General features: G+C 40.2%; 1 protein-coding gene across 2 annotated transcripts in view; it reads left to right on the top strand.

The window, feature by feature from the left end:
- The window catches only part of naa25 (N-alpha-acetyltransferase 25, NatB auxiliary subunit), a 95,361-nt gene extending 81,315 nt beyond the window's left edge, over positions 1 to 14,046 (top strand). Inside the window, exons 23-24 of one of the 2 annotated variants that reach the window (XM_048556284.2) lie at positions 3,112 to 3,258; positions 11,376 to 14,042. In XM_048556284.2, coding sequence (XP_048412241.1) covers positions 3,112 to 3,258; positions 11,376 to 11,498 — 270 coding nt within the window. In that variant the 3' untranslated portion in view covers positions 11,499 to 14,042. Of the gene's footprint in view, positions 1 to 3,111; positions 3,259 to 11,375 lie in introns of both variants that reach the window. The other variant, XM_048556286.2, reaches the window with a different exon arrangement.
- The last annotated feature ends 10,079 nt before the right edge of the window (positions 14,047 to 24,125 follow it).

Below are 24,125 nucleotides of genomic sequence, written 5' to 3'. Positions count from 1 at the left end.
AAGTAACAGACATTTTACAAAAGATGACGTATTATTATTTATTTATTTACATTTTATATCAGTGCAGTGCACATTACAGTGGTATGTAAATCTGTACTTTTAAATATAAATTTTAAAAAATGGTGTTGTAGAGCTCAATCTGTTGTATTAATTGTCTCGGTCCTGCAAGGAGATGGTCCCCTATCTGAGAACAAATCTCCAGATTATAAAGCTGAGCCCAGTTGATCTATAAAGATTGAAGTGGATATTGGCAGGTCATGCTTACATGAAGTAATGTAAATGGGTTTAAAAGATATTTGAAAAAATTCTAAAGAAAGGGATAGGTTTTAAAAAGGTGAGGAGTTTGCTTGATCTGGAGAAAGACTTTGAGCAGATTTTTCCCTTTTCTGCAATCATGATGTAAAAATACAGAACTTAATGGAGTTACAAAAAGGCAGGAGACTAGCATTTGGTTAACCCTGCTGAGTGTTGTTGATTAACTGAAGGCAGTGCTTCTCAAGCTTTTTCTCACTGTGACAGCATTTCAGTGCTTGAAGATTTACATGACCCCACAGTGAGAACTCTAGAAGCAGTTTAGAAGGTGGGGAGTGATGGTGCTCAATGGTAGTGGGGGAGCTGCAACACCAGAGCAGGGAGGCCAAGTTTTTTATCAGGGTTTTCTTTTTCAGAACCTATCTTCCCACTGTTTTTGGAGCAAAATCCAGTTATGCTACACCTACCATTTGCTTTTTTTTAAAAGTACAGGGATTTAAATGTTAATTTGAATGTTGGTGTTAACACTGAAATACAAGTTCCAAAGCAGCCGTTGCTTCCTTGGAGCTTATGACTGCAAATTCTCATTTCCCAAGTTTGGGAAGCCCTAATTTAAAAGATAACTTAATCAGGACACAAACTTAGCACTGTACCTACTTAAGGTAAACTTGAAGGAATCATGAACTAAACAAATAAGAGACTTACTCATTTCATGGTCTTAGCAGAGCCATGTATGCAGTTCACGTGCCCATTTTGTCTTAAAAGAAATGATGCCCTTGGAGTCACTTGAAAATGCCCTCTGAGTCTAAACAAAATTTCAAAAGTAATTAATAACTAATCCAACTGAGGATGGAAGGGAGAATTTTGATATGCTCCTGGTAATTTCTGTATCCGTTACAAAATTGCTGTGTCTGGTAGATAGCAGCAAGAAATTAATATCCTGTCACATGTTCAGAGTTGCAATTTAGCAAATGTCTTGTGTAAAATATAGTTGTGTTGCTGCAGTTTTTTCAAAGGTTGTATTCTCTAGAACAGTGGTGATAAATTAGTATGAATTGCATCAGAACCTTTCACAGTGATGAATGGTAGAATCACCAGTAGATTCTTGCAGGCTACATTGTTCCCAAAAATCAGAGTGGAAAGAATCCATGACACCAGTGCAGAAGCATAAAGGCCACTAAAAATACACAAGAGCCCATTTCCTTTGGTGTATAACCTTTGGACAAAAGTCAGCATTTTCTAACTGATCCACCTTGTCAAAATTAGTAAAATTTACTCTCCCATTTAATTTTGTATTCTTTTTCGTATATACTCTGTGTACATTGCTGTCTGAAACTTGTTCCTCACCCGACTTTATTTGTTGTGCTTTGCTCCCTTTGTTCCCCTGACTGTTTCAAAAGCAGACTACAGCAAATGCTGGAATGCTGAACCAAAAGCAGGGAACACTGGAAATACACAGTGGTTCTAGCTGTATGTGTGAAGAGAGAAAGACAGTTAACATTCCAGTTTGATACGTTTATCAAAAATGGACTAAATTAGAAGTGTCATAGGTTTACAGCAAGGTGTCAGGAGGAAAATAACTTGGTCTCTGATGGACTGAAATATAGGATAGATTGAATAACACAAGGACTGGTAATGGAACACAACAGAAACCAAGAAACAAAAATGGACTAGAGTAGATGCATCACTGTCAGAAAGGAAAGTGAGATAAACCATATCATGCAAAAACAAAGGAGATGAAAAGGAGGGATAAGGTCAGGGTGGCAGCGGTTATAGTCTGAATTTGAAAAACTCACTGCGCGCTCAAGGCTGTAAGGTACCTGATTGAAAGATTGTGGGCCTTAAATTGAATTTCACTAGAATACTGCATTAGACTTACACCTCTGCTGGACCGTTCGGCCACCATGATGTGTGCTGTCTTTTTGCATTGTACTGTACTGTCATTTAGCACATCCTGAAACTCGTATCATCATTTTACTTTTTAATTGAAGTATATTTATAGTTGGCATTTACCAGCTCATTTTTAAAAATACTCCACTATTGCTGTGCCAGTTTTGCCTTTCTCTTGTCAACTAGCTTGAAACCCATCCAGTTTTTTTTATTGAGTCTTTCTTGTTGAATCTTGAATCTGCATGCTATTTCCCAAAGTACTTGCCCACAGTTAGCTTAGAGTATATCAGTGTATGTTGTGATACTGTCACTGTAGAATCATACCCAGTCTAGTTTACTTGGTAGACGAAATTAAAATTTGCTTGGGTTTTTTTTTAAGATTAGATTCCCTACAGTGTGGAAACAGGCCCTTTGGCCCAACAGGTCCGCACCGCCACTTGGAGCATTCCACCCAGACCCATCCCCCTATAACCCACACATCCCTGAACACAATGGGCAATTTAGCATGGCCAACCCACCTATCCTGCACATCTTTGGACTGTGGGAGGAAACTGGAGCACCCGGAGGAAACCTCCACAGACACGAGGAGAATGTGCAAACTCCGCACAGTTAGCTGAGGCTGGAATCGAACCCGAGTCCCTGGTGTTGTGACACTGCGTTGCTCACAACTGAGCCGCCATGCCGCTGTAAGTTTCTGCATGATGTCACAGAACCTGACTGAAAATTCATTGAGTAGATCCATTTGTGGTATTATCTGCAGGTAGAGACATCCTAACACCCCAGAAGTGGTCTTTTGGTTGTTACGGAGAATGAATGTGTTTGGTTAAAAACTGACAGCCGTTTTGTTTCAAATTTGGATCAGAGGAAGGAAATCCTTGATTCCAAAATTGGTTATTAATGTTTAATTGCCGAAGTTCATCCAATAATTCTTCACGATACTGCTGACAATACATTCGTGTATTTCCACAGCCCATTGTTTTCAGCAGCTTCCAGGATTTTGTGGGTAGATTGCAGAATTTCCTGTCTGAAGTGGTTTATCATCTTAAAGAATTGGAGACAACACTCACTGCACTGAAACTCGAAGAATTAACACTGGAAAGTCCTTCAGCCGTTCAGGTACAGAATAACAAAGTCTGCCCAGGAATTTCTGTTGGACATTAATTTTTTTCAGATACTCATGATCTTTGTTTTTCCTGTATTATTCACCGTTCTTTCACAAATCATAAGGAAATGCCCCTGTATTCCTTTTGGGGTCCCTTGAGAATGTTTTGAGAATAGTGCCACCAGCGTTGGCTGAGGTGCAGGAGCAGACAAATGGACAGTGATGCTATTGATATTGATAGTTTTCTTCCAGCCACTCTTCACAAGTGGTTGGGGACAGATAAGGAAAGGAAGCAATACTAGCAGCAGAGGTAGTTTCTGTTGGAAAAGTTTGTCAATGTTTCCAGTGGCCACAGAATTTTGCTCCTAGTTTCCTGAAATTGTTTTACTTCCTTTTTGATGTCATGTTCAAAGAAGCACTTTAACAGTTTAGTTTCTTTTCTCATTTGATAATCTGTGTAGCTCTATTGCATTTCAGATTGCAAAATTGCATTTGAGTCATTTATTCAAGGATATAATTTAATTGACAGGAATTGATGCATCATACTGCTGTAGATGCTAATGCAGAGATTCTACTGACTTCTACAAGTTCCCTTACATTAGGTAATGGGTAGACTGGGATTTTTTTTAATTAGAGTGTAGTAGATTGAGATGTGACCGGATAGATGTTTATAAAATAATGAGAGGTATAGGTAGAGTTAATGGTAATTGTCTTTTCCCTAGGATGGGGGATTTCAAGACAAGGGGGCAAAGCCTTTACACAGAGGGTGGTTCACAGAATGAACTTCCTGAGAAAGTATATGCAGGTATAATTACACTGTGTAAAAGACATTTGGAAAAGTACATGAAGAGGAACGGTTTGGAGGGATATGGGCCAGGAGCAGGCAGGTAGGACGAGTTCAGTTTAGGATTATGTTTAGCGTGGACCAATTGGACCAAAGAGTCTGTTTCCATGCTGTATGACTCTGGGAATGACTGCCCTTGATGTCAAAGCTGCATCATCCATCATCAAGCATCAACCATAGAAACAGTTGAAATCATTGGGAATTGGAGTAAACATCTGCTGGTAGGAGCTATGTCCAGTATGAACGAAGACATTTATAGTTGGTGTTTGTTGATTATCTCAGTCCCAGGGCACCACCACAAGGATTCCTAAGACTAGTGTCCTAGATTCAACCATCTTCCATTGTAAATCAGAAATATGGATGTTTGCAGGCGATTGCACAGTGGTTAACAGTATTTGTGACTCCTCAGGTACCTATTCCACTCATGCACTTAGACTGGACAGCATTCAGATTTGGGCTAATAAGTGACAACTTATGTCCTGCAACACCCTTCCATGCAGTGGGTGTACTCACATTTTGAGGACTGTGATGGTGAAGGCACTCACCACCGCCGTCTCATCATAAATGCACACTGACCGAGCCAGCAATGTCACATCCCATTGACGACATGGTGGCTCAGTGGTTAGCACTGCAGCCTCGCAGCGCCAGGGACCCGGGTTCACATCCAGCCTCGGGAAACTATCTGTGTGGAGTTTGCACATTCTCCCCGTGTCTGCCTAGGTTTCCTCCAGGTGCTCCGGTTTCCTCCCACAGTTCAAAGATGTGCAGGCTGGGTGGAGTGGCCATGCCAAATTGCCCATAGTGTAGATTAGGTGGATTAAAGGGCGCTGGGTCTGGGAGGGATGCTGTGAGTGTCAGAGTAAACTTGTTGGGCCGAAGGGCCTGTTTCCACACTGTAGGGATTCTTAAAAGAAAATTTAGACAAACATGGGTGGCATGGAATGGAGCAGATTAAGAATGAGATGTTTTCTTGCTGGGACAATCATAGTTCCTGCACTTGGAAATTTAACAATCTTGCAAACCGTGGCAGTCTTGGCCACCTTGATGCCATCATTAAACCAGCTGCTTTCACCTGTGCTAGTTTCCACCAGCAAAGTGGAAATGTGAACATTTTTCTCCTGTCAGTTGTTCCAGTCTGGATGGGTAGGACTGGAACCTTGTGTCTACAGACATGGTGAGCTAAACGGTCTGTACCTATTGCTGTACTTTTCCATGTTCTTTGTAAACACGGTATGATCAACTGATGAATGAAGAGGCCAAAGTAAGGTAATGCATTAATCTGAATCTGAAGTCCTCTATTCTGGAAGGTAAATCAGGAGTGATGGTTATTGAGGTTGAATAATGTGCTTTCATGTCAATTCCACAAGTGTTTTTATCCTTAATGTGGGTAATTATATTGTAAGTGAGCATTCATTCTGCAATTTACATTGAGACAAATTTGCCTGGAAAATGTGGAACAACAAGTGCGATTTTATTTATATCTGCAGGACTGTAAAATCCCAAATGATTGCTGCCTAAGGGAGTGTCATTTGACCGGTACATACTGTACCCAGTCATTGTTCTACTGATAAGCACAGTCTAACCTAAGAGCTTTGCCTTGTTATCTGGCAGATTAAGCATTCTTATTCATTATCCAGATAGATCTACAATTCTCCACTATTAAGGATTGATCAGCCATTCAGGATTATTGATGGATCTGAAATGGCCGTCATGTTCACTGGTGATTTGGGGTTCTTCTCAGTTTGTCACAGTTGGCCCAGTTTTAAGAATAAGTTTGTTCTAATTAAATAATCATCAGAGAGTTTGCTGGTATTAGAGTAGGTTAGATTCCCTACAGTGTGGAAACAGGCCCTTTGGCCCACAAGTCCACACCGCCCCTTGAAGCATCCCACTCAGACCCATCCCCCTATAACCCACACACCCCTGATCACTACGGGCAATTTAGCATGGCCAATCCACCTAACCTGCACATCTTTGGACTGTGGGAGGAAACCAGAGCACCTGGAGGAAACCCACGCAGACACGGGGAGAATGTGCAAACTCCACACAGACAGTCGCCCGAGGCTGGAATTGAACCCGGGTCCCTGGCGCTGCGAGGCTGCAGTGCTAACCACTGAGCCACCGTGCCGCCCCCCTGGTGAACAACATTGTTTTTGGCAGCTTGTGTGTTTTTAATGTTTGGAATGCTTCGGCCTTGACCCTTGTAAGGCTTTGAATTTTTGGAAGTTAGTGTATTTGAGGGCAAACAGGGACCACTTGTGCAATCCCAACAGTTGGTGTGTCTACTTAAGAATGCTGAGTGGGTAGTCATCCAAATAAGCAAAGCAAAATGAGAAAGTTTGGTGGCACTCTTATTGATTTTGTTTATTCAAACTTTGTTGTCTAGAGTGACTATTTTGTACAAAATTATGTTAGTTATGTTAATGACTGGTAGAGACAATAATGGATTGCTTTGAGTTGATTTAAGATTAGCGTACAGCGACAAACCAGAAGGCACTTAAGAATTGGTCTGTTCTACAAGTTAGAACTTGTACTCCAAACCCCTCTCTTTAAGGAAAAAAGTACAACTATTATGGCTGGAATATTAACTGGAGAGTCAAACAGTATTTTGTTTATTGTGTGACAGTTGCCTGACTAAATGATATTCAGTGATAAGGGAAGTGACTCATGGCATTATTTCAAGAGGGGAAAGTAATTTTAAGTGATTTGGTTCTCCCTGCACCAGTACTAGGATGCTCTTGGATCCTTGAATGAAGTTATGCACGTGTCTCCACAATATGCTTAAGCACTGTGTGTAGTGGCTGTTTTTGGTTCTGCTGCAAAACCTTCAAGTTTTTGTTTTGAAAATCTGTTAGTCATAGAGTCAAAGAGTCATACAGCACAGAAGCCAGTCCATGCCAACCATAATCTCAAACTAAACTACGCCAACTTGCGTGCTCCTGACCCAAATCCCTCCAAACCTTTCCTGTTCCTGTACTTATCAAAACGTCTTTTAAACATTGTAATTGAACCCACATTATAAATCTGTATAAAGTCACCACTCAACCTCCTATGCTCCAGTGAAAAAAGTCCCAGATCTTCTCTATAACTCAAACCTTCCTTGCCCAGCAACATCCTGTTTAAACCTCTTTGAACCCTCTCCAGCTTAATAATATCTTTCCTATAACAACGCACCCATAACTGGACACAGTTCTCCAGTCCTCCAGAAGAGGCCTGACCAAAGTCCTGCACAACCTCAACATGACTTCCCAGCTCCTATTTTCAAAAGGACTAAGCAATGAAGGCAAGTGTGTTAAATGCATGTGGGTTTCCATTTCCAAAGACTTCAGTCATGATCAATCAAGTTACATGTGGTTTGTGCACTTCTCTACATGGCATTCCCAATCTAGCTGCAGTGATTCCCTTGCTTTCCTACACAGCAAAGTGACGGCAGTTCATAAGTGCCCCAGTGGCTGTAAACCATTTTGGAACAGTCTAAGGTTATGAACAGAGGTATAAAAATGCAAGACCTTCTTTTAATAACCCATTTTCCCAACTTTAGGAAACAGGATTGTGGCTTCATTCTGCCTCTATGTTTGGGCACATTTACCCATTCTTGTGCAGTCCTTTTCATTTTAAATGATTTCAAAAGGAAATTTAGATGGGCACTTGAATAAACTAAACTCACCCAATCCAATCTGTCTCCCTCTGAACTGACTGCACTCCATCTGCTTAGATCCAACCCTGACCATGTCATTAAGCTTGCTGATAAGGGTGATGTGTTGTGGTGTGGTGTACTGACCTCTACGTAGCAGAGGCTGAGTACCAGGAGATACCTCGTTCTATCTCCCTTTTTACCAGAACCCCATCATGGAACATCAGGCCATTGTACCAACTATGATAACTGATCTCATTTCATCTGGTGATCACCTTGCCCATTGCCTCCAAGCTACTAGCACCCCAGCTCCACACAGCTTGCTTCTACCTTCTTCCAAAAATCCACAAACAAGACTGTCCAGGTAGACCCATTGTTTCTGCCTGCTCCTGACCCACAGAACTCCTCTCTTCTGATCTTGACTTGGCCTTTTCTTCTCTGGTCCAGTCCCTGCCCACTTACATCCGAGATACCGTTGACACTTTACTCCAGTTTCAGAATTTCTGATTTGCAGGCTCCAAGTGCCTCCTCTTTACCTTGGTTGTGAAATCTCTTTACACGTCCATTCCCCACCAGGAGAATCTTAGGGCTCTCTGTTTCTTCCTAGAGTAAAGGCCTGAACTGACCCAACCACTTCCACCCTCTTCTGCTTGGCTGAACTCATCCGCACCCTGAACAACTTCTCTTTTTAACTCCTGTCATTTTCTTCAGGTCAAAGGGCTGGCCATTTGTACGCGGATGGTCCCCAGTTATGCCTTGTCTCTTTGCGGGGTACATGAAATAACTATTGTTCCAGTCCTATTCTGGATCCCACCCAAAACTCTTTCTCTGATATATTGATGATATCATCAGTGCTGCTTCCCTTTCTCGTCTGGAAGTGGAAATGTTCATCAAGGTATTTTTGCTTCCAATTTCTACCCCACCCTCACTTTCACCTGGCCTATCTCTGACTCCTCCTTTCTCTTCCTTGACATCTCTATTTCCATTTCTGGGCATAGACTGACCACTAAGACTCCCACAGCCAACTGGATTATTCATCCTCACACCCTGCTTCCTGTAAAGATTCCATTCCATTCTCTGAGTTCCTCCATCTCTTGTCGCATAAATTCAGATGAAGCCAAATTCGCTCTGGGAGCCTCTGAAACGTCCATCTTCTTCCTCGATTGTACCATTGTCGACAGGGCCCTCAACTGGGTCTGCCCCATCTCCCGCACTTCAGCCTTCAGCCCCTGTCTTCCTTACTGCAACAGTGATAGGGTTCCTCTTTTCCTTACCTACAATCCCATCATCAGCCACCATTTCCGCCACTTCCAGCAAGATGCCACCACCTCCCCTCCCTTGCTTGTCTTCCACAGGAACCATTCCCTCTGGGAACCCTCACTCTTCCTTCATTCCCAACAGCCCCATGGCACCTTTCGCTGCAATTGTCGCAGGTGTAAGATCTGCCCATTTACCTCCTTCCTCCTCTGTATCCCACAGCCCAAACATACCTTCCAGGTGAAGCAGCACTTTACCTGTACTTCTGACAATCTGGTCTACTGCACATTAGGGAAATGAAGTGTAGACTGGGATGGCTTCTCAGAACACCCATGTTCTACCTGCAGAAATGACCCTGAGCTTCCAGTTGCATGCCACTTTAAACACACCACCTGTTCATTAGTCAACAGCTCTGTCTCAATCTTGCTACAGTGCTCCAGCAAAGCTCACTGTAAGCTGGAGGAACAGTAACTCATTTTCTACGAGGGGACCCTGCAGCCCTCCAGATTCAATATCAAGTTCAATAATTTTAGGGCCTGAACTCTCCCGTGTCCTAGCCCCCAACCCCACACACCAGGCCTTATTATCACATAGTCTGCCATTATTCACTAGCCAGAGCTAACCACCAACAGTTTCCATTAAGAGCTATTCACTCTCCTTGCTAGATCATTATCCACTCCTTTGTCAAATTGTTTTTCTCTCTCTTTGGGCTCTGTCCCCACCCTATCTTCTGCATAATAAACTGACATTTTCCTTGCTACCATCCGTTCTGAGGAAGGGTCACCAAACCACCACAGTGTTAACTCTGATTTCTCTTCACAGGTGCTGCCAGACCTGTTGAGTTTTTCCAGCAATTTCTGTTTTTGATTCTGATTTACAGCAACCATTGGGTTTTCAACTCTTTGGGCTCCAGGTAATGAAATTGACTATTCCTCCACAAGGAGCTGGCAGAGAGTTGATGAGTCATAGAGCTCCTTCTGACCCACAAATGACTGCAAAGTAATGAGCAGTGCGAGGATGGTGCTGATTTTAGCTGATAAACAGTACTTACCTGTAACTAAAGATTAGAAGCTGACGCAGGCACTGAGCAAACAAGGGGTAAAAAAGAACTCCAAATGATCCATCAATGATACTACTTCATTCTGTTCTGTTATCGGTTCATCTAGAAGGATGTTAAAATGCAGGAATTTTCTTTTCCTCAAATTAGCCATGGGCTTGTGTTTTCCATGAAATCAATGAATTTGTGTGTGTAGAGAGCACTGGGCTAATTACAATGGGATTACAAAAGACAGGATGAATGGATCACCCAATTGTTTACTGTCACTTTGCTCCTGTTATTCACATTAAAAAAACTGTCAAAATTGTGCAATGTCTGCACATGTACAGAGTTTCCAAGTGTGTGAATAAACACAGTTTGCTGTGTTAACAAGTATATACACGCATCTACAGTCAAAAATCAATGTAAGTGGTATCTGTAGTATCATAGGTCTTTTTCCTGCAATTTGTTTGACTGCATTTTAGCTATTAAAATTGTTTTCCTCAGAATTGATTTTCCCTTTATAGTTATACTGCTTAGTGCACAACAAGAAGGAATACAAGTTGTGATGACACAACACTTTTTTTGACAATGCAGCATTCTTTCATATCACAATGAAATGATAATATGCCCGAGTTCTGGAAAGGGGCTTGAATCCTATAATCTTCTGGTTCAGGTGAGTGCTGCAAATGAGTCATTCTTTTACATTCAACTACATTCAAATTAGCATTCTCATGGAGAGGTAAATAGTAACCAACAAGTTAAAATATCACATGTACAATAGGGGGTTGAAGTAGCACAATGGTGCTGTAACCGGTGATGAATTGACAGAGTGCACAGAACAAACGGTGTTCCAGTCCCAAACACTTGTAGTAAATGCAAAGGGACTCAAAGAAAATAGACAGTTACCTAATAGACAATAACATATGTGCTACAGTGTGTACATGGTTTGAGATGTATGCAGTTTCTGGGATGTTTTGGAGTCACACAGACCAGGGGAGGTGTTGACCTCATGGTATTTTCACTAGATTGTTTAGGCAATATTTTGGGGGCCTTGATTCAAATCCCACTGTGGCAGGTGGTGGAACTAGAATTCTATAAAAATCTGGAATTAAGAATCTAATGATGACCATGAAACATTTGCTAATTGTAGGAAAGTCCCATCTGGTTCACTAATGTCCATGTTAGGAAAGTACACGTAACTCTAAACCCATAGCCACCTGATTGGCTCACCTGCACTCTGGGTACTGCTGGCCTGGCTAGTGATGTCCGTATTCAGCAGAAGATTTAATAAGAAAAAAAAATACTTCATTACTGCTGGTAACTGAAAAAGTAAATTTATTTTTGTTGTTGGTTTCAGGATGAGCAGAAGTTTTCCCGGACGGTGCGAAGTAAAATACAAAGCAGCTACCAACGTTCTCTACAGGAGATTGGAGAACTACTAAGAAAGAGATTGGACATGGTTAAAAGCCTGAAAATTTAACTGTTTGAGGCAGAGGAAGAAAGGGGGAAACTGACCAGTGAAGAACTGCACGGCTATGCCGTAATACCCCACTATAATTACAGTGTGTTCCTAGGACCCCATCAGATACATCAGCTGATGCAGAACATTTACCAGAAAGCATGAAGGACTTTGCAACAAAAGAGTTTAAAGTAAAAGGTTTTTAAGAACAAAAAAGGTTAATAAATTATGTACATAAACTCAGAGTCAGAGGCCTTCTCTCAGACTTGGCAGCAATATTTTTAGAATCAGTTGGGTGTTTCTCTTGTGTAGCTCTGTGCATGTTTGCACCCAGCACCATCGCTACTAGATGCTGAAGAGTCAAATGAAAGGTTAGACTGTGTTCAATAGCAAATATAGTACCTGTTTAGGTACTGACATTTTGACTGCAGCTTATACAACACATGGGTGTACAGAATGTATATGATAAGTACCACGTGTTCCATCATAATTTATTCAACATTTTAATTTTTTTAATTTGTATAAAATTTGTGTTGTATAAGCAGAGCTTTCTTTCACAAACTGTTCTTCCTTTATAGACCTAGCTCCTCAAATTCATTCCCTTATTTGCAATTTTCTTTCTGACCCTGTTTTATTAAGGTTAATTTGGGGATTTTTTTTTGCTTTTTATGTGCTTGCTTTTCTATCAAATTTTGTTTTGTTGGAATTGTGTGTGAGAGCTGCTTATCCACACCTGATTACTGATGGTCTTGGTTCAGTGTTCATTGCAGTATACACCTGCAGAGCAGACTGTGGGGAGAGATTTCCAGACAGTGTAATCAATGCCGTGAGGCATTAATGTTGTCTCTCTCATTTCTCAGTGTATTCACTGCCTCTTTGTCAAACAAGGAAAAGTGTGTTAGCATCTAACGTACAAGAGCATCCTTTCCATTGTCTTCACAGCTGCTGAAGACAGGACTGAGGAAAAGGAAAGCCTAATGTATTAAAACAGTTCTCAATCAGAGAGTACACTTTGACAGAAGAGCCTAAATTCCATGAGGCATACTCAAATATGAAACAACAGTAAGGTTTGCATTTTTGTTGCACTAATCCCTTGGTAGTATTTGTATTTTGTTAATACCACACACTCTGTTGAAGGCTCCCTGTAATGTTGCAGCAACATTAATTTGTCAAAAATAACTTTCAGTAAAACAACCCATAATCAGATACACTTCAAGCTGTATCCTTCCTTCCCCACTGGTGGAGCATGTAATATGTTAAAACTATAAAGAGCAAAATGGTGAACCATTTGCTAAATTGATCTTTGCTGAATTTACTAATTTCATTGGGGTGGCATTACAGTTGCCTTTAATAGTTCAAGGTAGGAATGAGAAAATATAAATCCATTCCTCATCTGAAGCTGCTGATCCATCTAAGAAAATTATGTGAGTATTGAGTGAGACTGAACTTCAATATATCTTTGGCACTCTGAGAAATAAATACCTGCCAACAATCAGTGTGGACTTGTTGAAAATCCTATCATTGATGCACTGCTAAAGCGCTTCTGTGAATAGACTGTTTCCAAATGTCAATTGGTACTTTACTTTAAAGGAAGGGAAAGGAGCTGTATAATTGAGTGTGCCAGTAAAACTTGTGGATCAGTGAGGTTCGTATGTGTCAGAACCATTTTATCTTGATATAAATAGCCCTGTTTAAAAACATGACCATTAAATTGGAACATAAAGGCTAGAGAAACTGGAGTTGTTCTCCTTAGCAGAGAAAATCAACAGATTTAATGTGTTCAGAGTTATGAAGTCTTGATAAAATAAATAAGGAGAACTTTGCAATGACAAATTGACAATTAATAGAGACTGAATGCTTAAGATAATTGTGAAAAGAACTGGAGGTGGGGTGGAGAGAAACACTTCTGCAGCTCTGATTGGGAATACAATCCTAAAAGGATCAGTTTGAAAAATAGCTTTCAAAAGGGAATGGGAAGTGGAAAAAGTTGCAGGACTTTCTGGAAAGCCAAGAAGTGGGACGAATTGGCCAGCTTCTCCCAACATCTGTCATATGCATGTTGGGCTAAATGCTTTCATTCTGTGCTGTATCTTGCTGTGATTGAATGGCATACTGAGTTGGCACAGTCCTTTAAAATTCTTGGTTTAGATTCAGTCCAGTAATCCCTTTCTGCTGCTAACAAGAGATCTTGAATTTTGTTTCATCTAAATTCCTTATAGATTATCTCTCAGGCCTTAAGAGCATTGAATAGAAATATCTGGTTTATTGTGGATTCATAACTGAATTTGGGATAACCTATTACTGAGACAGTCTAGGTACCTTTACTGCCCAGTCAACCTGCACAGATGTGAACTTTGTCAGCTTGACCAAACAATTACATGTTAAATAGTGTTGATGTAGTGATATAAATGCAATAAACAATCTGGTTTTGTTGTTTTTAATCCAGATTTTGGCTCATCGAAGTAAAACTTGTTGTGTTTTGTATTAGCAAGTTATCTCGTTTCTCATAGCACCACATATTGCATGATATTGTAAGTAAAGTTGCATTTAATGGTAGAGTTGATTTCATATAGTGGAGCTGACATGATCCTTGATTGCTTATGTGTAAGATTTATACAGTAATTTGATCAACTATATACTGCGTAAGACAAAGTTGCACATTCTCGTGAACTTGATCTGACATTGAACAAACAGGGACTTGCCTTTGCCTACAAACTCTATTTGTAATTGTGGATCAACCAGGAGACAGCCAGAATGTTTGTGACCGTAAATTTTGCTACACTGTTGAAAGGCCTGGTTATGTGTGTTATTCCCTATTGTTAACATTTTTCCCTGGCTCAAGCAATATTTTATTATAAGATCAGCTGTTGCTTTTAAAATTTAAAATATAATTTTCAAATGATCCTTCACTTTAAATGATAAATTGGATGTGTGAAAATGAAATTGTGAATGTAATTGCAAGAATATCCTGTTTTTTTGACAGGTAAAACTGAAGTTAGCTCATCAGTTTCTTTTTAACCTGAGTTTGTATTTTCTCATATAGTTTTTAGTCCACCCTAACTCAATGTAATTATGCAATCAACTAAAACCAGGGAAATTTGTCTTTTGTACCTTCCCTCCCCAGAGAGTAAGTGTCTGTTTTTTCCTGGCCCAGCAAAGATTAGGATGTAATTTTGTGCAAAGTAATGAGGTTGGACTTGCATTGCACCAGTCTGACTGGAGCACTGGTTCTGTGCGTCTTGATTTTACCATTTGTGATAACGTGTGCTCAGTATTTGAGGCAATGCTTACAACAGCACCATTTGAGCAGTATTCTTGTTTTTGTTTTATAAAGCTCTAAATCCCAACTGAATTACCTAATAATTATTGAAACCTTGTATGATGGTCTAGAACATCAAATTCATTTGCGTCTAATATCCTTAACTGCACAGGACCACACATGGTTATCATTGAGACCTGCACATTTTCTAAATTTCCTTGAGCAAATAAACTTGCATATAACTGCAGAAGAGCCATTTAACAAATGAAAATGTTTATCACATACATCAATTACTACTTTCTAATAGTTGAATTAATTAAACCTTTCATCACTTCCCTGTACGTTTATTTTCTTAGCCAGTTAAGGGATGCTGTGAGCTTTACAATTGTGGCATTTTGTGACAGGGAACGTATATCTGCTGCAGTAACATTTCCCAATTGTTAGTCAGCCCAATCTGACTTCTGACATCTCAAATTATGCAGCTGGGAACAATTTACTGAGGAACTCTCCAAATCTGCTATTTGGGAAGCAATGGCCAAGCAGTATTATCATTAGATTTATTAATTCAGAAATGATCTGCAGATCCCTGTTCAAATCCTGCCTTGCAGATGATGAAATTTGAATTCAGTAAAGTATCTGGGGTCTAATTATAACCACAAAGCCATTGTTGATTGTTGGAAAAACTGAACTGGTTCACCACTGTCCTTTAGGGAAGGAAATTTGCCATCTTACCTGGTCAGACCGACAAGTAACTCTAGACCCACAGCAGTGTGGTTGACTCTGAATCACCCTCTGGGCAATTAGGGATGGGCAATAAATGCTGGCATCACCAGAGATGCTCACTTGCTGAGAGTGAACAAAAAAAAGTTTAATTTGCCTTTCTTCAATTTGAACCGCATTATTTTCATTCAAAGCTATTTCCAACTGGACTTCACAGTTGAGAAAAGCTCTTTGAGACATATAAAATGCCATATCTCTGACCTTTGTTTACGACATACACACAAGTAAGCTCAAATGTTAGTGAAGTGAAGGAATATGTAGAAATGTGGACTTGTTTTCAATTAGTATTTTAACTAGCTGAATTTTATAGTTCATTGCAACGTATTCTAGATTTGATGAGTAAAACTTTGTTATATTTTATATATTTATTTCTGGAAGGAAGGCAAAATAGTATTCCCTGTGTATTAATATCACAGCACCTTGGCCAATCTTTGGTAAAATTTGTTACATTTTTGTCATTTTTAAATTTAACCAGGCACATGAGTAACCAGTTAACATCAAAAGTTCTAGTCTTGTGTTCATCTTTTATAATCTTGAATTACTACAGAAATTCAATTTCCACCACAGTGCCTGTGGCAGTTTGATAAATGACTTAAAACATTCTCACAATCCCTGTCTCAATTCTTTAATATCCAGTACAGTCACAGGACAGGTATTTATTTTGACCTTGAAACGTCAATTTTTAATTTTGTTTTCCCCCAGGGAGGGGAAAAACACTTGAAATGTGAACCATTATTTCTGTTCAAGATGTTAATACAGGTAATTGCATTTGCACTGATGTCTGTTTTCATTGCAAGGGGAAAGAAACTCATTTTTTTCCTTGCTTTTTCACTTTATTCAGCTGTTCCACACACTACAAACATGCTGTACTTGAGTATCATATGCAGCCTTTTGCCTTCCAGTGTATCATTTTACGTGGGTATATCAGCAACTATTTTCACTTTCACAGCCACAATTGATTGTGTTCATCTGATATCCTTATATGCGCTTTCCAGCAGGAATTGATACACTGTTGAATGGTTCTTTCAAAGACCTTGTCTCGGCATGATACGGTGAGTGATCCTTTTATGTGATATCATTCTGTGGTTTCAGTGAATGTTTTCCTGTGTTCCTTAACCCAACGATATTGAGGTCCATTTGTTGCATTTACTATAATCTGGGAGCTGAGCACAAACACGTTTAATTGAATTAACAATTGACAACAAGATCCAACATAAATTGCAATTCATCAGTAAAAGACTTTATTGTTTATTGTTGTATTCATACTACTACCATTGACTTTGACGCACATTAACTAAGAGATCAGAGCTTAATAGTTCTCTTGAAATTCAGTCCCATGGACTTCATTTATTCTTGCTTATATTGTATTTTTCCCTTTTTCTGACAGAAGTTTTGTATTTCTTCCCTGCACTACTATTTTCAGGTCGTTACTATGTTCTCTATCCAGGGATTCCAATGGAAAAATGCCTGTTTGGTACCCAGCCTGTCTGAGGTTGGAAATGAAAGTGCAAGTCTGGGGATCACATGGGAGTACTTTCAGCATTGGATGCCCCAGACATGTGTTATGTTTGATATTTCTGGCTCCTCCTGTAGTTACTGGGATTTAAGAGACCAACTAATGCAGCAGACACCTGGAATTTAGCCAGAAATTGTCATTTATCATTTGTAAATGCATCGACACCACATGAAAAATAAATTTGAGATCCTAACTTTAAAAAAATTCTAACATGACACCTCATTCCATCAAAATGGATCAGAAATTAATTCATTAGCAAGGCACAATAAATAGTAAAGTAAAAATTATCCAGTCCTTTTGAAGAGATCAAAACTGAATGTCAAAAAGCAAGGGAATAGCCATACTGATATTCTGGTGACCGAAATGGTACAAGACTAATGTTGTCAGTGTCAGCCTGTTGATTGAATGATAGTGTAATTACAGATGGGAAGGGATTTTTTCTTGCTTGAACATTTAATATTCAAAACTAGAAAACAGTATTTTCTCACTCATCTCCACCCCAGATTATGACTATCAAAAGTAATAGTTATCACAGCTTAATGTAAAATGTAGTAAATTTCAATAGAAATAAGCCATCTAATATTCATAAGTGGAGTTAGGTCCATTGCGTCTTATTTTCATTGTATATCTCTCTCTCAAGAGCAGAACACTGACATATCCAATAGAATATATAATGCAACTAGGGGAATCTCAACTTTTTGATTCTACAGTAATTTCAGAGGTACTGCAGAATTGTTTTGTACTCATTGCAACAAGTTACCTTTTTCTTGGATACACATTCTGTTGTTTTGTCTGACATATATTTGTGAATTACGTTCACTCTATAAGCAGCCCCATATTTAATAACTCCAACCTGTTCAAACTGATATTTAAGGCAAAGAAGTGTCCTTGAAAATTCTGTCGTATGTTGAACAGCAGAATTGACACCTGTGAATAAGCAGGACTGCATATTTAAAGGTTAATAAAGCAATAACATTCTGCTTTTTAAACTGTTACCTATGCAGAATTCTCTTCAACCCATTCTGCCTGTATTTCTGTATCACTAGCATTTACTGTAGAACTTTGTACAACACACATTCATAATAGATATCCTGTCTAATATAGTGCATATAAATTTGTAGTCATACTTCACATTAACTGTCATCTGAGTGCTCCAACTAGTGATTTTGATTCTGAAAGGGCTACATATTGCAAACAACAGAAGTGATTATAAAAGGATTAACACCCCCAAAGCACCCAGGGCGGGCACACTGCATGCATAAATCTTAAAGAAACCATTTGTGAAGCTTTACCTGATATTTCTTGTACCACATTTGAGAGAGATTCTTCAGGATTAGAAAGAACTAACAATTTCATGATTTAAAAAAAATTGTAGAGAAGTAAACTTGAGTCACAGGAAGGGGCACTAGTTGAAATGATTCTGAGATTACTTGCTTAAAGTATTATTTGCTTACAACAATCCAGCTCAGAAATTAGAGGTTGTTTAATCTGGTGTTTTTAATAGGTATTATAAATGAAAGACATGCAATTTGTGTGACCATTTCGAATTTACAGAAACTTTTTCCACATTAGTGATTCATGGTTAACGTAAGGAAACATGGATTAGGAAGTAAAGTATGGTCGATAGTTCATGAAAGAAAGTAAATAGAAATGAAAGCTTTCTAGGAAAAAATTGAGCCATGTATCCTGGTGATCTTGTGATCCTTGCTTATTTTTATAACAGCAACTCTTCCATAGTATTACTCATGAAGAATTACAAGCACATTCTCATGATTTATTATACATGATGTGCCACATCTATGAATGTAGTTACATGTATTAAACTAAGAAATCAGCTGGGGTATACCCAGTAATTTTATTATGTAACACAGTTTCCCATGGCATTTCAGATGAACAGTAATTTTTCAACGTCTAGCTCTTGTACTTTATGATAATTGTTCAGGAATCACTGGAGTCAGGGAGAGTCCCAGAGGACTGCAAAATCACTAACACATCTCTCTCCCCCCCCCCCCCCCCAAGTTTAAGGAGGGAGTAAGGCAAAAGACAGGAAATTACAGATTGTCTGAGTCATTGGTAAGATTGGAGTCTATTGTGAAAGATCAGATTTCTGAATACTTCGATAGAGCAAAGTCAGCATGGTTTCGTCAAGGGGAGGTCATGCCTGACAAATCTTTGAAGAGATAACGATCAGAATAGACAAGAGTCAATGGATGTTATCTATTCGGACTTCCAGAAGGCCTTTGACAAGGTACCGCATGGGAGGCTGCTGAGTAAGATAAGAGCCCATGGTATTAGAGACAAGGTACTAGCATGGATAGAAGATTTGGCTGCCTGGCGGAAAGTAGAGTGGGACATAAAATCCTTCTTAGGACAGTAGCTAATGATGAGTGGTGTTCTGCTAAGTTCGATGTTGGGGCTACATCTTTTCACTTTGTATGTTCATGATCGACATGAAAGAACGGAGAGCATTCTGGCAATGTTTGCAGACGATACAAAGATAGGTGGAGAGACTGGTAGTAATGAGGAGGTGGGGGTGCTGCAGCAGGGTTTAAACAGGTTAGAAGAGTGGGCAATGTGGAAAAGTAATTCTGAGGCTTTTATAAAGCTGTGGTCAGACGACATTTAGAGTATGTGAGCAATTACAGGCTCCATATCTCAGGAAGGATGTACTGGCCCTGACTGGGTCCAGCAGGGGTTCATGAGAATGATCCCAGTAATGGAAGGCTTAACATTTAAGCAACATTTGAAGACTGTGGGTTTGTACACAATGGAGTTTGGAAGGATGTTGAAAGTTACAGAATATTGAAAGGCCTGGATAGAATGGGTGTTGGGAAGATGTCTCTTTTGTTAATGGAAACTAGGACCTGAGGGCACAGCCTTAAAGGGAAAGCTGTCTAGAACAGAGATGAGGAGAAACTTCTTCAGCCAGAGCGTGGTGAATCTATGGAATTCATTGCTACAGAAGACAGTGGAAGCCAGATCATTTGAGTATATTTTAAGACAGGGTTAGATAGGTTTTTGAATGTTAAGGAGATCAAAGGTTACTGGGAGAAGGTGGGACACTTGGGTTGAGTAACTTATCAACCATGATTGAATGGCAGAGCAAACCCGACGGGCTAACTGGTCTAATTTCTGCTCCTTTGTCTTATGGTCTTATCTGTGAATTTTAGTGGTGTAGACTGTGTCTGATGTGAAAATTTCCCCTAGATTGGCATTGCACAGCAAGTCAATAATGAACTATTTATGGGAGTACTGTAGAGCACAAATCCTGATGAGAGGTGTGAGGGATACATGAAGAGACACCACCCACACTCTCCACCACCTCCAGAACTTCCAATTCCCCAGTCCCAAACACCTCATTTTCACTCTGGACATCCAGTCCCTATACACCTGCATTCCCATGCTGATGGCCTAAAAGCTCTCCGCTTCTTCCTGTCCCAAAGACTCGACCAGTCCCCCTCCACTGGCACCCTCATCCACTTATCCAAACTCGTCCTCACCCTCAACAACTTCTCCTTTAATTCTTCCCACTTCCTACAGACAAGGGGGTGGCCATGGGTACCCGCATGGGCCCAAGCTATGCCTGCCTCTTTGTTGGGTATGTGGAACAATCCCTCTTCCAAAACTACACGTGCCCTATCTTCCATATCTTCCTCCGTTACGTTGATTACTGTTTCGGCGCCATCTCATGTTCCCATGAGGATCTTGAACGGTTCATCCACTTCACTAACACCTTCCACCTTAACCTTAAGTTTACCTGGACCATCTCTGACACCTGTCTCTCCATCCTGGACCCCTCTGTCTCCATCTCTGTAATCCACCTGGAAACCGATATCCAGTTTAAAGCTACCAACTCCCACAACTACCTGGAATATTCCTCTCACCCACTTTCCTGTAAAAATGCCATCACCTATTCCCAATTCCTTCGTCTCTGCCACATCTGCTCCCGAGATGAGGCATTCCACTCCTGAACATCCCAGATGTCCTTTTTTCAAAAACCACAACTTCCCCTCAGTGATCAAAAATGCCCTCGACTGTGTCTCTCACAACTCATCCCTCACACCCCCATTCGCAATAATAATCAAAACATAATCCCCCTCATCCTCATGTACCACCCGACCAACCTCCAAATCCATTGTATCGTCCTCTGACATTTCCGCCATCTGCAATCCAACCCTACCACCAAAGACATTTTTCCTTCCCCATCCTTATGTGCTTTCCGGAAGGACCACACTCTCTGTGACTCCCTTGTCCGCTCCACACTCTCCTCCAGCCCCACCATCCCCGGCACTTTTCCCTGCAACCAAAGCAAGTGCTACACCTGCCCCTACACCTCCCTCCTCCCCCCAATCCCAGGCCCTAGGAAGACTTTTCACATTAAACAGATGTTCACCTGCACATCTGTCAGTGTTATATACTGTATCGACTGTTCCCGTTGTGGCCTCCTCTATATTGGGGAAACCAAACGGAGGCTTGGGGATCACTTTGTGGAACACCTACACTCTGTTTGCAACAACTACAACTCACAGTCGCAAACCATTTCAATTCACCCCCCACTCCTCAGACAACATGTCCCTCCTGGATTGTCACAATGATGCCACCCGAAAGATGCAGGAACAGCATCTCATATTTCGCTTGGGAACCCTGCAGCCCAATGGTATCAATGTGGACTTCACAAGCTTCAAAATCTCCCCTCCCTTGACCACATGCCAAATCCAGCCCAGCTAGTCCCTGCCTCCTTAACCATTCCTCCCACCTCAAGCACCACCCCCATCCCCTACCCACTAAACTCATCCCATCCCCCTGACATCTCTTTCCCCCAACTACACTGCCTTCACTGGCTCAAACCCCACCTCATTGACCTGTATGTCCCCTCTCAGCCATCTTCTTTATCCATCTTCTATCCACCTCCCCCTGTCTCCCTATTTATTTCAGAATTCCCTTCCCCTCCCCATTTCTGAAGAAGGGTCCTGACCCAAAACGTCAAACTTCCCTGCTCCTCTGATGTTGCTTGGCCTGCTGTGTTCATCCAGCTTCACACCGTGTTATTCTCAGGTTCTCCAGCATCGGCAGTTCCTACTATATCAGCACAGACAGACAGCTTTGAGAACAAACTACAATCAATCCCATGGAAGAGGAGCATGCCTGTGGATTTTTGGCAGTGGGGTAGTGGAAAGGTGGGGGGATAGTTGTGGCAGTTGCATTTTGAATCTGATACATTTAAAGCTACCATTTACTTCCAGATTAGAGATGCTTGGAGGAATTATTTGTTCCAGATTTTTAAAATAATTGACCTCTATAATATAAATACGTCAACAGGTAGCTAAGCCTAGCATAACATGCAAGTATTGACCAAGGTCTGGTGTGGCTAAAGAAACAGGACTTTCAGACTCAAGGGAAAGTTTGACCTAATTACATCACATGGCCTCACCTCAATGAAGACACCTGTCTTCATGACTCTTGTTTGATTGAAATTAGAATCTTGTAATTTCAGGAGGTAGCCATTCAGCCCATCAGACTTATGTTGGCTGTTTAATGACTTAGTTTGATTTCAAGTATAAATCTTCCAGCAAGTTACCAATGCACCCATCCCTTCAAGTGACACATTTTGAATCATAAAAATTCAGTACAAAATTTTTCATTAATCCATGTCAAATCAAGTTCTTTTGCAAATTAAATGCTGTCCGTTGTTAAATCCCACTCCTTGAAACAGTTTCTCCTAATTTAGTCCAGTCAAAACTTTTAAATATCTGTAACAAATCTATCATTCCTCTGGTTGTTGCAACAACTGAACTTTCAGCCCTTGCACTATTCTTTTAAGTCTCCACTACTGCCTCTTCAAGGCCTTGACATCCTAATGGAAGTGTGATGCTCAACTGGACAAATTTTAAACAACCTTTAACTTGTCTATGTACATCCTGAGATTCCATTATTGAATCCTATACAAAATTCAAGCATTTAAATGTTGTTCTTACCAAGAGCCGCATCCACAATTTTCTGCCGAGGAGTTCATCTCATGTTTCAGTGCATTTTTAAAAAGTTTTGTCTTCCTGAAGTCAGTTATTACCTTTTTTAAAGATACATTTGAGTTTTGTGTCACCTATCAAGTTTGAAATTTTGCCGTATATATCAAAGTCTAGGTCATTCCTATGTTTCAATTAGTACAGTTGCAAAAACTAATCCCTGGGAAACATCACTGCACACTTCCCCCAAAAGCCTGATTAACAATCATTCACCTCAACTCTCTTCTACTTTCTTACCCTTAGCTATTCTCTTAGCCAATACTGGCAACAGCTCTTTAATCTTATGGATTTCAATTTTGCACAAAATACATAATTTTGCTTTTGCAAGTTTCAGGCATGTTGCAGAGCCAGACTGACCAGTCAACTTTGCTGTCATTGAGCGCTGCAAATTGCCTCATTTCTGCAAGTTAGAATAAACTGCCACCAGCATTCGGTCTGATCCCTAAGCCACTTGTGAAAAGTGATGAGTTTCAAATGAGGGGCAGACATACTCAATGTCAAAAGCCCTAAAAACTGTAGTAATAGTTGAAAATATGAACGGCAAGTGGCCCCAACATTCATAACGCTGAAGTAGCACCATTAGGACAGTCAGAAAGATTTTGCATCTTTTCAATATTTTTCATGAACTCCAGATGTCCTAAAGTGCACCACATTCAATGAATTACTGCAGTGTAGTTGGCTGTTATCTTGCAAGCATAGAATATGATTAAAAAAAAACCAGCCTCGGTATTACTGAGGGATAAATGTTGGTTAAGACACCAAAACTCTGTTGGAATAGAATACGTTTTACCTTTAGCTGTACTGTTACCAATACAGGCCTGTTGTCTAACAAAGATATTGTAGTACTCCATCAATGACATACAGAAATATCAGCATTGATTATGTACAAGTCCTGATGTGGGATTTAAACACACCCACATGACTTTTGCACAAGTTCCCACGTTGACCCAAGCTGATACTATAAGAATACCAGGAAGGGAAAGCAACTTGTTTTGAATTCCACAATGTAAAATGACTTCAACCTGATTAAAGTTGAACCATAGTTGAAACATGACATGCTACATCCAAGA

This window comes from Stegostoma tigrinum, chromosome 26 (genome assembly GCF_030684315.1).
Source record: "Stegostoma tigrinum isolate sSteTig4 chromosome 26, sSteTig4.hap1, whole genome shotgun sequence".
In the NCBI taxonomy this organism is placed as follows: domain Eukaryota; kingdom Metazoa; phylum Chordata; class Chondrichthyes; order Orectolobiformes; family Stegostomatidae; genus Stegostoma; species Stegostoma tigrinum.
Note: the sequence above shows the minus strand (reverse complement) of the source record. Positions and strands in the feature narration are given on the sequence as shown.